This window comes from Carassius carassius, chromosome 20 (genome assembly GCF_963082965.1).
Source record: "Carassius carassius chromosome 20, fCarCar2.1, whole genome shotgun sequence".
In the NCBI taxonomy this organism is placed as follows: domain Eukaryota; kingdom Metazoa; phylum Chordata; class Actinopteri; order Cypriniformes; family Cyprinidae; genus Carassius; species Carassius carassius.
In genome coordinates, this window is record NC_081774.1 from 22,988,909 (window position 1) to 23,003,393 (window position 14,485).

The 14,485-nt window shown below is 40.0% G+C and overlaps 1 protein-coding gene across 2 annotated transcripts; it reads right to left on the reverse strand.

Moving 5' to 3' along the window:
- Positions 1 to 353: 353 nt before the first annotated feature.
- LOC132095851 (proenkephalin-A-like) lies at positions 354 to 3,002 on the reverse strand. 2 transcript variants are annotated; one of them, XM_059500942.1, is made up of 4 exons: positions 2,902 to 3,002; positions 2,783 to 2,830; positions 2,346 to 2,483; positions 354 to 1,133 (listed from the first exon to the last, which is right to left on the reverse strand). In XM_059500942.1, the coding sequence occupies exons 3-4, from the start codon at positions 2,478 to 2,480 to the stop codon at positions 543 to 545; spliced, it is 726 nt and encodes a 241-aa protein (XP_059356925.1). In that variant the 5' UTR covers positions 2,481 to 2,483; positions 2,783 to 2,830; positions 2,902 to 3,002; the 3' UTR covers positions 354 to 542. The 2 variants fall into 2 exon arrangements, with proteins under 2 accessions (XP_059356925.1, XP_059356926.1); XM_059500943.1 differs by having other exon boundaries at positions 2,783 to 2,827; positions 2,902 to 2,932.
- Positions 3,003 to 14,485: the final 11,483 nt, after the last annotated feature.

Sequence of the window (14,485 nt, forward strand, 5' to 3'; positions counted from 1 at the left end):
ACAGCCACCCAGTGCTCCCGATTAGCTAGACATGGATTTGTGAGAAATAAATATGTCAATGAGCCATTTTACTTCTGCAGTTAGATTAATTTATTGTATTATACTGTATTATATACAGATAATAGCTCAGAAATGTTGATTTGATTTAAACATAAACAAAAGCTGTTGAAAAGTTTTCTAAAAGAAATGCATCAATCAACAACATATCAACATATCAAGTGCAGACAGCAGATTTAACCTCATCTACAATATTTAAGGACTGAAGCACACTAGCTAATGTGATGAGATACAATGTGAACAATGCTAAAAGGTGATTGGGTGATTCCACTGTTAACACAGAGGATGGGAAAATATTTTTTACACAAGCCGTATTCACTGAGAACACAAATGTAACTGTACTTCACATTATGGAGGCATATTCAGCCATAAAAAAAATATTAATTACAATGGCATCACATTAAATTACAGTGCAAGTACAATACTGTGCAAGCTCTACATAAAGTAGGAACAGATTGTTGACAATTGGTGTCCATGTTTACATTCTAATCCATGAATCCACCATATCTCTTCTGCATGTTGGGCAGGACAGTCTCGCCTCCATCCTCCCAAGTGCGTTTCAGAAACCCACTGCTTTTCTGGTTGTCCAACCAGTCAGGCCTGCCCACTCTGCGCATAAACCCCCCATATCTCTTGTGCAAGTCTCTCCCTGCCTCCCCTAAACCCTGTACACTCCTCATAAATCCCCCATAGCGCTTGACCATATCCCTATCATGATGCTCATCTGACTCTGAGGTGAGACCTACCCTGAGGATCTCTCTCAACAGCTCTACCTGTTGGTCTTCCACTCCACCTTCTACCTTGTCCTTCTTTATAAAGCCTCCATATTTCTTACTAATGACCTCTATGCCGTCCTTCTCAGGTGGGGCTCCCATGCCAATCTCTGCTGCTTTCTTGATCATGAAGCCCCCATAACGCTTCATGAATCCACCATATTTTTTGGTGAGAAGATGGTCTGCACTCTCTTCCTCTTGTCTGAGGTTGTCCAATGCAAGGCGATCTTCTTCACTGAGGATGTTTTTGCAGATTTCTAGTTTTCTGGAGTCCACTGTCCCTTCACACTGTAATGAGCAGGTCTATGGGAGACATGAATCCAATCAATGCAAAAACAAAACAAAAAACAATTGGTCCACCAGAGGGCACAAATGTTCATTCTGCTGGTGTTCAATGCAACTGCACATTAAAGAGTGCTAGTACTTACAACTGACAATTTGAACAGTGGAAAACACAAGATTTGGTAACACAAGATTTGAAGATATTGCTTTGAATTGCTTTTGAAAACTATTATGCTGCAGAACAAATATCTCTAAGTAAAAACTATCATGCTATATAGATTAAAATTATATCACTTGTGCATGTGTACTGCATTCACATAAATATACAAAATATGAAAATAAAGTACACTTATTTTGAGATGTTTACTAATTGGTTAAAACACACGCAAAGTACTTAATTTTTTTTTGTAAAGTGTTATTCAATATTATATTTAAAATTAATATATTTTAATTGTACTAAACGTCATCATGACAAATATGTAATTACAAATAAATTTAAATACATGACATACATGTTTAAATAAAAATAGCATTATATTTTAGTTTTCCATAAATTGTTGTACACTCTGCAGTCCCATTTTACACCATATTAAAAAGACAAAAGAGGTAATTATGAAATAAATAATAATAATAATAATAATAATAATAATCTGTGTTAAACATTTAAACTATAATATATTTCATTTTGCACTTGCACTTGCATTTATAAAATTAGTTTTATATTAAGTTTTTTTTTTTTAAAGTATGCTTTTCTTCTTCTTCTTAGTTTTTTTTTTTCTAAAGGGAAATTGATTAAGAACAATGTTTGTTAAGGCTTGTCTACAAAAAGCTATTGAACATTTCTGCCAGTTTTCTCCAGGAAAAAGAAAATACAGTTAACTGAACACAGCTCACCAACAGACAACCATTTTATCACACATAGCCTACAAGGGGTAAGTTGTCACAATAGAACCTGCCATTTTGTAAAATAATTACAAAACAGCAAACAAATGTCAAATATAACATTCTTTGAACAAATTGTAATAAAAAAAATTGTATGATTTATTTTTCTTAAATCACGTGACAACTTGCCCCGACCTGACGTTTATGAAACATGCACAGTGCAAACTTTTAGTTATATCTAGCTTTATTAGTTGACTTTTACCTTAATATATATATATATATATATATATATATATATATATATATATATATATATATATATATATATATATATATGGAGTTGAAACTCACCAGTGTGTCCATTTCTGTCCGTTGACGGAACAGCCGGTAAACGCAGAGCGCACAGTCTCTGCTGCATTCGGCGCGAACCATCAGCACGAGACAGGCGCTCAAAGCCAGTGTCCACCAGTTCACAGTTAACGCCATGGGCTGTAAACAAGCATTTAACATTTTATTTCATGGGGAAAATAAAGCAATCTCTGTCAGACATTGCAAATTGGACAGAGGCTAAATGTGGTAAACTATATAATATATTACAAAAATAGTCTATAATACGCACGCTCACAATTTATTAAGTTATTTAGTACAATAAGCGCAATTGCTTATGAAATAACCCGTCAATAGACCAAACTACGTATCCAGTATATTAAATTAGTATATATCCAGTGTATTACATTAATCATTATCAATGCTACTTTAAAGCATATTTTTTTTCTCTATTAGTTTACCTGTTTACAGTTTTCTTTCGCAGTGTCCACTGTAGTGCTGAAAAGCTTCTGAAAAAAGAGAAAAAATATCACTAGCCAGTCGCTTTTCACTGAGTGTTGAAGCCTCTTTGGTAAAGTACCTTTTATCTCACAGCGCGAGGATAAACTCCAGACCGGCTCTGTTCAGAAATGACCGTCAACTTAAAAGCAGCCACCACTCATGACACCATGCCGTTTGCAATCTGACGTCAGCAGGAAGCTTCATGCATCGAGGGACCACAGAATTAATTAGTGAGTGATATATATATATATATATATATATATTCTCTAATTATACAGTATCTACTTACAAGTGATCAAGTGCATTTGATCCTAGTAACATACTGTGAATATTTATGTCTGTGGGTAATTAATAAGCAAAATAACATACACACACAATCAAACACACACACAGGGTAAAATAAGTATTGAACACATCACCATTTTCCCCAGTAAATATGTTTCTAAAAGTGCTGCTGACATTTTTTTTTTTACCAGATGTCGGTAACAACCAAAATAACCCATACATACAAATAAAACAAAATAAATAAATTCAGAAACTAAGCTATGTGTAATAAAATGGAATGACACGAGAAAAAAAAAGAATTGAACTACTGTCACAGTGCCTGGTCTGTGTTTCCCTGGGTGTCCACTAGTGGTCTCACTTCCCCATAGTCACCCCACTGCAAGCACTACATTTCCCACAAGCCTTTGTCCCATTCATCAATGTTAATTGCACACCTGTTAATTGCACTCAGCTGTCTCCACTTTCATCGTTTTCACCTGTCCATATAAACCTGCCTGTCTCTATCTGTTTCATGGAGTCCTTTTTTTCCATCACCCGGCTTTCTCGTGTTCCTTTGTGTTTTTTCTTGTTTCTGGACTGATTTTGTGTGTTATGACCTCTTGCCTGCTTTTGGATGTGATTTTTGGATTCCCCATTAAATACTGCGATTGGTCCTAGATTGGATTGCGACGTACATAGCGTGCTCTCCGAGTGTTAGTAGTGATAGTAGAGATCTGAAAGCACATAGTGACTACAAGTGTAAGATATTTGAGAACAAGGTATACAAAAAGTGAAGAAAGAGGAAAAAAGCAATACTCAAGTGCCCTGTCGGTGTCCTTGCTCGGTGGAGTCGCGCAGGTAGAGTCGATTGTCTTTACACTGTCCGTCTTCACACGAGGAGGGCTCACACGAGGGCTGCCGCGACCGCTGCCGCGGTGAAACATAGCTCTTTTGTATTAGCCTGATTACCTGTGGTTAAAGTCAGCTGGCCACACCTCACTATTTAGCAGATCGAAACCAGGCAGTCCCACGATAGGCAAACGCAAAACCAAGCGCCACTTTCAGCACGTATTAACCAGGGTAATACACACAATTTAACCCAAAAACTTTCCTAGCAATGATGATCACACACTAGTCTGATGAGAAAACAAGGCAAAACACTCACAAGCTGCTGTCCTTCTCTGTAGCTCGACTGTTTCTTCTGACAAGTGCTTTCTAAACAGCTAATTAAGTACTTTCACTGGCTTTGGCCACGCCTCACTATTTAGCAGATCGAAACCAGGCAGCACCCCCACGATAGGCAAACGCAAAACCAAGCGCCATTACTTGCCTGAGTTACAGCAACTTCCTTTTCACTGCCTTAGTTGAATGCTTTGACACTTAGCTAAGTGTTGCTAGCATGTTTTATTATGTTTCTAGCATGTTGCCAGCCTATTAACACTTTTTGACACTTTTTAATTTGTTCCTAGGAGTTCATAATAGTGTTAACCTTGTCACTTCCGGTAACCAGCAGGTAGTGCTATGACTATAACTGAATTTGGTCATGGGTGCTTGTTTGGAACAAAACAAGTTTGGGTAAAATCAGACATTGCTTGCTCAGTGTTGCTAGCATGTTTTAGCATGCTTCTAGAATGTTGCCAGCCTATTTAACACTTGTTGATGTTTTTTATTATTTTGCAAGGAGTCCATCACAGTGTTAAACATGCCACTTCCTGTTGCCATTAGGTGGCGCTATGACTATAATTGAATACAGGCATGTTGATGTGTTCAGGACAGGACTCTTATTAAACTTGTTCAATTTGGGGCAGGTTGGACACTGTATGCCTGAATTACAGTAAAATCCATATTCACTGCAATAATGTGATGCTTTAGCATTTAGCTAAGTGTTGTTAACATGTTTTAGTATGTTTCTAGCATGCTGCCAGTGTATTTATCACTTGCTGGCACGTTTTAATATGTTGCTAGGAGTCCATAACCGTGTTAGACATGCCACTTCCTGTTGCCAGTAGATGGCGCTATGGCTATAACTGAATACAGGCATTTTGATGTGTATAGGACAGGACTCTTGTCAAATGTGTGAAGTTTGGGGCAGATCGGACATTGCTTGCCTTAGTTACAGCGACTTCCTATTTTCAATGCCTCTTTCAACTTAGCTAAGTGTTGCTAGCATGTTTTATTATGCTTCTAGAATTTTGCCAGCCTATTTAACAATTTTTGACACTTATTAATTTGTTCTTAGGAGTCCATAACAGTGTTAACCTTGTCACTTCCTGTTACCAGCAGGTGGCATTATGACTATAAGTGAATTTGGTCATGGGTGTTTGTTCAGAACAAAACACCTATCACACGTGTGAAGTTTGGGGAAGATCGGACATTGCTCGCCTGAGTTACAGCAGCTTCCTTTTTCATTGCATCAGTAGCATGCTTTAGCCCTTAGCTAAGTGATGCTAGCATGTTTTAGTGTGCTTCTATAATGTTGCCAGCCTATTTAACACTTGTTTACACTTTTTAATATGTTCCTAGGAGTCCATGACAATGTTAACCATGTCACTTCCTGTTACCAGCAGGTGGCGCTATGACTATAACTGAATTTGGTCATGGGTGTTTGTTCGGAACAAAACACCTATCACACGTGTGAAGTTTGGGAAGATCGGACATTGCTTGCCTGAGTTACAGCAACTTCCTTTTTCACTGCTTTGGTAGTCAAGTCAAGTCAAGTCACCTTTATTTATATATAGCGCTTTAAACAAAATACATTGCATCAAAGCAACTGAAGAACATTCATTAGGAAAACAGTGTGTCAGTAATGCAAAATGATAGTTAAAGGCAGTTCATCATTGAATTCAGTGATGTCATCTCTGTTCAGTTAAATAGTGTCTGTGCATTTATTTGCAATCAAGTCACCGATATCGCTGTAGATGAAGTGACCCCAACTAAGCAAGCCAGAGGCGACAGCGGCAAGGAACCGAAACTCCGTCGGTGACAGAATGGAGAAAAAAACCTTGAAACCAGGCTCAGTTGGGGGGCCAGTTCTCCTCTGACCAGACGAAACCAGTAGTTCAATTCCAGGCTGCAGCAAAGTCAGATTGTGCAGAAGAATCATCCGTTTCCTGTGGTCTTGTCCTGGTGGTCCTCTGAGACAAGGTCTTTACAGGGGATCTGTATCTGGGGCTCTAGTTGTCCTGGTCTCCGCTGTCTTTCAGGGCAGTAGAGGTCCTTTCTAGGTGCTGATCCACCATCTGGTCTGGATACATACTGGATCCGGGTGACTGCAGTGACACTCTGATCTGGATACAGACTGGATCTGGTGGCTAAGGTGATCTCGGAATAAGAGAGAAACAGACAAATATTAGCGTAAATGCCATTCTTCTAATGATGTAGCAAGTACATAGGGTGTTATGTGAAGTATTCCCGGTTCCGGTTTACCTAATTAATGCAGCCTAAAAATCCTTTTACGGATTTGGATATTAAAAGCATATTAGTATGTTATGTGTAAGCCAGGTTAAAGAGATGGGTCTTTAATCTAGATTTAAACTGCAAGAGTGTGTCTGCCTCCCGAACAATGTTAGGTAGGTTATTCTAGAGTTTAGGCGCCAAATAGGAAAAGGATCTGCCGTCCGCAGTTGATTTTGATATTCTAGGTATTATCAAATTGTCTGAGTTTTGAGAATGTAGCAGATGTAGAGGATTATAATGTAAAAGGAGCTCATTCAAATACTGAGGTGCTAAACCATTCAGGGCTTTATAAGTAATAAGCAATATTTTAAAATCTATACGATGTCAAGTGATGATATCTCAGATCATTATTTAGTTTTGTGCAAACTTCATATAGCTAAAATTGTAAATTCTACTTCTTGTTACAAGTATGGAAGAACCATCACTTCTACCACAAAAGACTGCTTTTTAAGTTATCTTCCTGATGTATCCAAATTCCTTAGCATATCCAAAACCTCAGAACAACTTGATGATGTAACAGAAACTATGGACTCTCTTTTCTAGCACTTTAAATACAGTTGCTCCTCTACAGTTAAGGAAGGTTAAGGAAAACAGTTTGACACCATGGTATAATGAGAATCAGAATCAGAGTGAGCTTTATTGCCAGGTATGTTTACACATTCGAGGAATTTGTTTTCATGACAGAAGCTCCGCAGTGCAACATAATGACAGTGACAGAACAAAAAACACAAAATGGAATAAAAAATGTAGAAAATATACAAATTGACAATGTATGGCGGGTATATTACAATGAGCATTATGTATGTACAGGTATATTATGTGCAAAAAATGTAAGTGTACTCTAAGTATGTGTGTTAGATAAATAAGTGTATGTATATATAAATATAAATAGTGTAGTGTGTTCCACAGTTTTTATCATTTGTTCATTAGATGGATTGCCTGAGGGAAGAAACTTTTCCTGTGTCTGGATGTTCTGGTGCTCAGTGCTCTGTAGCGTCGACCAGATGGCAACAGTTCAAAGAGAGTGTGTGCTGGATGTGAGGGGTCCAGAGTGATTTTGCCAGCCCTTTTGCTCACTCTGGATAAGTACAGTTCTTGAATAGATGGGAGGGTTGAACCGATGATTCGCTCAGCAGTCCGGACTACCCTTTGTAGTCTTCTGAGGTCAGATTTAGAAGCTGAGCTGAACCAGACAGTTACTGAAGTGCAGAGGATGGATTTGATGATGGTGGAGTAGAACTGTTTCAGCAGCTCCTGTGGCAGGTTAAACTTCCTCAGCTGGCGAAGGAAGTACAACCTCTGCTGGGCCTTTTTCACAATGGAGCTTTTCTTCAGGAGCTTGACAGAGGGGTCCTTAGATGTGCAATCGTTGGTGTACAGGGAGAAGAGCAGTGGGGAGAGAACAAAGCCCTGGGGAGCTCCGGTGCTGATTGTACGGGTGTTGGATGTGTATTTTCCCAGCCTCACTAGCTGCTGTCTGTCTGTCAGGAAGTTGTTGATCCACTGACAGACGGAGGTGGGCACGGAGAGCTGAGTTAGTTTGGGCAGGAGGAGGTTTGGGATGATTGTGTTAAAGGCCGAGCTGAAGTCCACAAACAGGATCCTCACATAAGTCCCCGGTCTGTCTAGGTGTTGCAGAACATAATGCAGTCCAATGTTTACTGCATTGTCCACAGACCTATTTGCTCTGTATGCAAATTGAAGAGGATCCAGCAAAGGTCCAGTGATGTCCTTCAGGTGGGCCAGCACCAGTTTTTCAAATGACTTCATGACCACAGACGTTAGAGCCACAGGCCTGTAGTTATTTAGTCCTGTAATTTTGGATTTCTTTGGGATGGGGATGATGGTGGAGCGTTTGAAGCATGAAGGGACTTTGCACAGCTTCAGCAGACAGGCTGGTGTAACACAATCTGGGCCTGGTGCTTTTTTCCTTTTCTGCTTCCGGAAGACCTGGCGCACCGAATCCTCGCTGATCTGAATTGCAGGTGTGGGGGAGAGGGGGGATGCAGGAGGTGTGAATGATGAGAGCGCTTGATTGGAGATGTGTTCAGGGCGGGTTGCAGGAGTTGTTAATGGTGTGAACAGTTGTTTGGAGAGGTGCACAGGATGGGTTGCAGGAGTTGTGAATGGTGTGAATGGTTGTGTGGGGAGGCGTTCAGGGCAGGTGATGGGTGTTTCTTTCAAACCTGCAGTAAAACAGTGATTTTCCACAGTGCTGGGGGGTGGTGTCTTGTAATTGGTGATCTTCTTTAGACTTTTCCACACTGATGCGGAGTCGTTTGAAGTAAACTGAGTCCTTATTTTTCCAGAATAATTCCTCTTTGCCCCTTTGATCTCCTTTTCCAGTGTGTATTTAGCCTGTTTATACAAGACATTGTCCCCCTTCATGTAAGCATCTTCTTTGGCCTGACGGAGCTGTCTGAGTTTTGCAGTGAACCACGGTTTGTCATTGTTGTAATTTAGTTGAGTCCTGGTAGGAATGTCTCTGTGAGTTCATCCAGATCGCTGGCAGCAGCTTCAAAAATACTCCAGTCAGTGAGGTCAAAACAAGATTGTAAGTCCTGCTCTGCTTCATTAGTCCATCTTTTTACAGTCCTTAATACAGGTTAAGCTGATTTTAGTTTCTGCCCGTAGGTCGGTATAAGATGAACCAGAAGGTGATCAGAACGTCCCAAAGCTGCTCGTGGAACAGAGTGATATGCTTCCTTTATTGTGGTATAACAGTGATCCAATATATTACTGTCTCTTGTGGGACAAGTAACATGCTGTCTGTATTTTGGCAGTTCACGGGAGAGATTGGCTTTATTAAAGTCCCCAAGAATGATTAAAATGGAGTCCGGGTGTTGTTGTTCTGTCTCTGTGATCTGATCAGCGAGTTTCTGTAAAGCTGAGTGTCACAGTGTCTGGGTTGTGTCCCTGGGTTTCCACTAGATGTCCCCCTTTCTCACGGTGTCTGTCACCTTATCACTTCCTGTTCCCTTATTTGGTCACCTTCCTCCTTGTTGAGTAATTGATTGTTCCCCACCTGTCTCCTGTTCCCTCATTATCCTTCTGTGTATTTATACCCGGTCTGTCTGAGTCTGTGTTACTGAGTCCTTGTTTAATGTTAATGTTAATTAATGTCCGTCAGCTTACCTTGCCTTGCCTTGTCTTCGTGTTTTGTTTATGTTTGGATTTGTTGGATATCGACCCCTGCCTGGACTGTTTATTCTTCGGATTGCCCCTTTCATAAATACATACCCGCAATTGGTTCTCTCTCCTGTGTTTTCTGTAACACCAATCGTGACACTGAGCTCACGTGCGCTTGCGGAGGAATGTAAACACTCGCACCCTAAAGAGAGTAGCCCGAAAAATGGAGCGCAGCTGGAGGAAAACAAAACTAGATGTATTTCGTATTGCTTGGTGGGAAAGTAACCTCTCCTACAGAAAAGCATTAAAAACTGCTAGATTCGATTACTTTTCTTCTCTTTTAGAAGAAAACAAACATAACCCCAGGTATTTATTCAATACAGTGGCTAAATTAACGAAAAATAAAGCCTCAACAAGTGTTGACATTTCCCAACACCACAGCAGTAATGACTTTATGAACTACTTTACTTCTAAAATCGATACTATTAGAGATAAAATTGCAACCATTCAGCCGTCAGCTACAGTATCGCATCTGACAGTGCACTATAGACCCCCTGAGGAACAGTTCCACTCATTCTCTACTATAGGAGAGGAAGAATTGTATAAACTTGTTAAATCATCTAAAACAACAACATGTATGTTAGACCCTATAGTGAAGTGAAGTGAAGTGAAGTGACATTCAGCCAAGTATGGTGACCCATACTCAGAATTTGTGCTCTGCATTTAACCCATCCGAAATGCACACACACAGAGCAGTGAACACACACACACTGTGAGCACACACCCGGAGCAGTGGGCAGCCATTTATGCTGCGGCGCCCGGGGAGCAGTTGGGGGTTCGATGCCTTGCTCAAGGGCACCTAAGTCGTGGTATTGAGGGTGGAGAGAGAACTGTACATGCACTCCCCCCACCCACAATTCCTGCCGGCCCGGGAATCAAACTCACAACCTTTCGATTGGGAGTCCGACTCTCTAACCATTAGGCCACGACTTCCCTCTATACCATCTAAGCTCCTAAAAGAGGTGCATCCAGAAGTCATAGATCTTCTTCTGACTATTATTAATTCCTTGTTGTCATTAGGATATGTCCCCAAAACCTTCAAACTGGCTGTTGACCCCAAAGAACTAGTTAATTATTGACCAATCTCGAATCTCCCTTTTCTGTCCAAGATACTAGAAAAGGTGGTATCCTCACAATTATATTCCTTCTTAGAGAAAAATGGTATATGTGAGGATTTCCAGTCAGGATTTAGACCGTATCATAGTACTGAGACTGCTCTCCTTAGAGTTACAAATAATCCGCTCTTATCATCTGATCGTGGGTGTATTTCTCTATTAGTTTTATTGGATCTTAGTGCTGCGTTTGACACAGTTGACCACAACATTCTTTTGCATAGACTTGAACGCTTTGTTGGCATTAATGGAAGTGCATTAGCATGGTTTAAATCGTACTTATATGACCGCCATCAGTTCGTAGCAGTGAATGAAGATGTATCATATCGATCACAAGTGCAGTATGGAGTACCTCAAGGCTCAGTACTAGGGCCGCTACTCTTCACGCTTTATATGTTACCCTTGGGAGATATCATCAGGAAACATGGTGTTAGCTTTCACTGTTATGCTGATGATACTCAGCTCTATATTTCTTCACGGCCCGGTGAAACACACCAATTTAAAAAACTAATGGAATGCATAGTCGATATAAAAAACTGGATGATGAGTAATTTCTTACTGCTAAATTCTGAAAAAAAAAACAGAGGTGTTAATTATAGGACCTAAAAACTCTGCTTGTAATAACCTAGAACACTGTCACTGACTTGATGGTTGCTCTGTCAATTCTTCGTCATCAGTTAGGAACCTAGGTGTGCTCTTTGATCGCAATCTTTCCCTAGAAAGCCACGTTTCTAGTATTTGTAAAACTGCATTTTTCCATCTCAAAAAATATATCTAAATTACGGCCTATGCTCTCAATGTCAAATGCAGAAATGTTAATCCATGCATTTATGACCTCAAGGTTAGATTATTGTAATGCTTTATTGGGTGGTTGTTCTGCACGCTTAGTAAACAAACTACATCTAGTCCAAAATGCAGCAGCAAGAGTTCTTACTAGGACCAGGAAGAATGACCATATTAGCCCGGGCCTGTCAACACTGCACTGGCTCCCTATCAAACATCATCAAGTCAAGTCAAGTCAAGTCACCTTTATTTATATAGCGCTTTAAACAAAATACATTGCGTCAAAGCAACTGAACAACATTCATTAGGAAAACAGTGTGTAAATAATGCAAAATGACAGTTAAAGGTGCTCTAAGCGATGCCTGGAGTCGTAACTTCTTGTTGACATTCAAATTGTTGTCAAACAAAACGGAGGCTAGCTAGACCCTCCCTCCTCCTCATCCGTGCACTAACCCCCCAAATCTTTCTTGTCGGTTATTGGCTGGAACAGTTTGTTATGTTTTGTGGTGCGGGTGAGCCCAGTTCGTTTTTCTTGTTGTTTGTGGAGCCTGTGGTGTCTAGAGAGTCCCTGTTTTTTTACAGTGTGTTCAGGGGAAAAGCAGCTAGCGGATAGTGAGGAGATGTTTGCTGGATGTGACAAAAAATGTTTTGGACTAAAAAATGTGTGACATCACTTAGAGCACCTTTAAAGGCAGTTCATCATTGAATTCAGTGATGTCATCTCTGTTCAACAACAACAATAACAACAACAACAAACTTTATTTATAAAGCACATTTAACACAATAAAATGTATCCAATGTGCTGTACATAGTGCATAGCAGGACTACACTATAAAAAACAACAATTTCAAATTTCAAAAAGCTAAAGAATAAAAATGTGTTTTCAGAGTAGATTTAAAATTGTCCAATGAAGAAGCAGACCTCACATGATAAGGGAGAGCATTCCAAAGCTTGGGCCCAGCCACAGAAAAGGCCCGATTACCCTTTAATTTGTAACGACTTCATGACACATTTAAAAGCAAGTGATTTGAAGATCTAAGTGACCTAGCATGACAGTATGGCACAATAAGATCACAAATATACCTTGGTGCACAGCCAGACAATGCCTTGTAAACAAACATAAGGATCTTAAAATCAACTCTAAACTTAATGGGAAGCCAGTGAAGGGATGCCAAAACAGGAGAAATATGATCCCTCTTTCTAGACACAGTCAAAAGTCTTGCAGCAGCATTTTGAACAATTTGTAATCGAGATAGTGACGATTGAGGAAGACCACAATAAAGAGAGTTGCAATAATCTAATCGTGATGTTACAAAAGCATGAATTGCAACTTCTAAGTCTTTGCTTGAAAGAATATTCTTCAACTTTGCAATAGATCTTAAATGGAAAAAGCTTCCTCTAATAACCACACTAATCTGTTTATCAAAGAGTAGTGAAGAGTCAAAGATCACTCCAAGGTTTTTGATTTGTTTGCATACATTTGTTGAGAGAGGACCTAACTGTGCTTTCAGAGCAGGAAAGGAATCTGCTGGACAACTGAGAATTAAAACCTCTGTTTTATCCTTATTTAACTGCAAAACATTATTCGTCATCCATGGGTTATGTTCTCATAAGTCACCCTCTCCCTGTAATATCTGTGTCATACCCATGTCATTATACAAATATGTGTCCTGATATGTCACAAAAACGTGCCCACACACACACACATACAGTACACACCCTACATGGGAGATATAGCGAGTACACAGGGCTGGCCCTAGCATTTTGGGGACCCTAAGTAGATTTTCAAAAGGGGCCCCTATGCCTACAGTTTCACCTAACCACCCATATCCCAAGTCAAGTCACCTTTATTTATATAGCCCTTTAAACAAAATACATTGCGTCAAAGCAACTGAACAACATTCATTAGGGAAAAAGTGTGTCAATAATGCAAAATGACAGTTAAAGGCAGTTCATCATTGAATTCAGTGATGTCATCTCTGTTCAGTTTAAATAGTGTCTGTGCATTTATTTGCAATCAAGTCAACGATATCGCTGTAGATGAAGTGACCCCAACTAAGCAAGCCAGAGGCGACAGCGGCAAGGAACCGTAACTCCATCGGTGACAGAATGGAGAAAAAAACCTTGGGAGAAACCAGGCTCTCCTCTGACCAGACGAAACCAGCATTTCAATTCCAGGCTGCAGCAAAGTCAGATTGTGCAGAAGAATCACCTGTTTCCTGTGGCCTTTTTCCTGTGTTCATCTGAGACAAGGTCTTTACTGGGGATCTGTATCTGGGGTTCTAGTTGTCCTGGTCTCCACTGTCTTTCAGGGATGTAGTAGTCCTTTCTAGGTGTCGATCCACCATCTGGTCTGGATACGTACTGGATCCGGGTGACTGCAGTGACCTTCTGATCTGGATACAGACTGGATCTAGTGGCTACGGTGACCTCGGAATAAGAGAGAAACAGACTAATATTAGCGTAGATGCCATTCTTCTAATGATGTAGCAAGTAAATCGGGTGTTTTGGGAAGTGTTCCTTTTTCTGGTTTACCTAATTAATGCAGCCTAAAAATCCTTTAACGGATTTGGATATTAAAAATATATTAGTTTATTTTGTGTAAGCCAGGTTAAAGAGATGGGTCTTTAATCTAGATTTAAACTGCAAGAGTGTGTCTGCCTCCCGAACAATGTTAGGTAGGATATTCCAGAGTTTAGGCGCCAAATAAGAAAAGGATCTGACGCCCCCAGTTGATTTTGATATTCTAGGTATAAACAAATTGCCTGAGTTTTGAGAATGTAGCGGACGTGGAGGATTATAATGTAACGGGAGCTCATTCAAATACTGAGGTGCTAAACCATTCAGGGCTTTATAATT

Excerpts from the sequence above, each read along its gene's own strand:
- LOC132095851 (XM_059500942.1), bottom strand. The coding sequence starts at position 2,480 with ATGGCGTTAACTGTGAACTGGTGGACACTGGCTTTGAGCGCCTGTCTC. Across the intron at positions 1,134-2,345 it reads GGACAGAAATGGACACACTG|ACCTGCTCATTACAGTGTGA; the intron begins GTGAGTTTCAAC and ends TGTCTCCCATAG.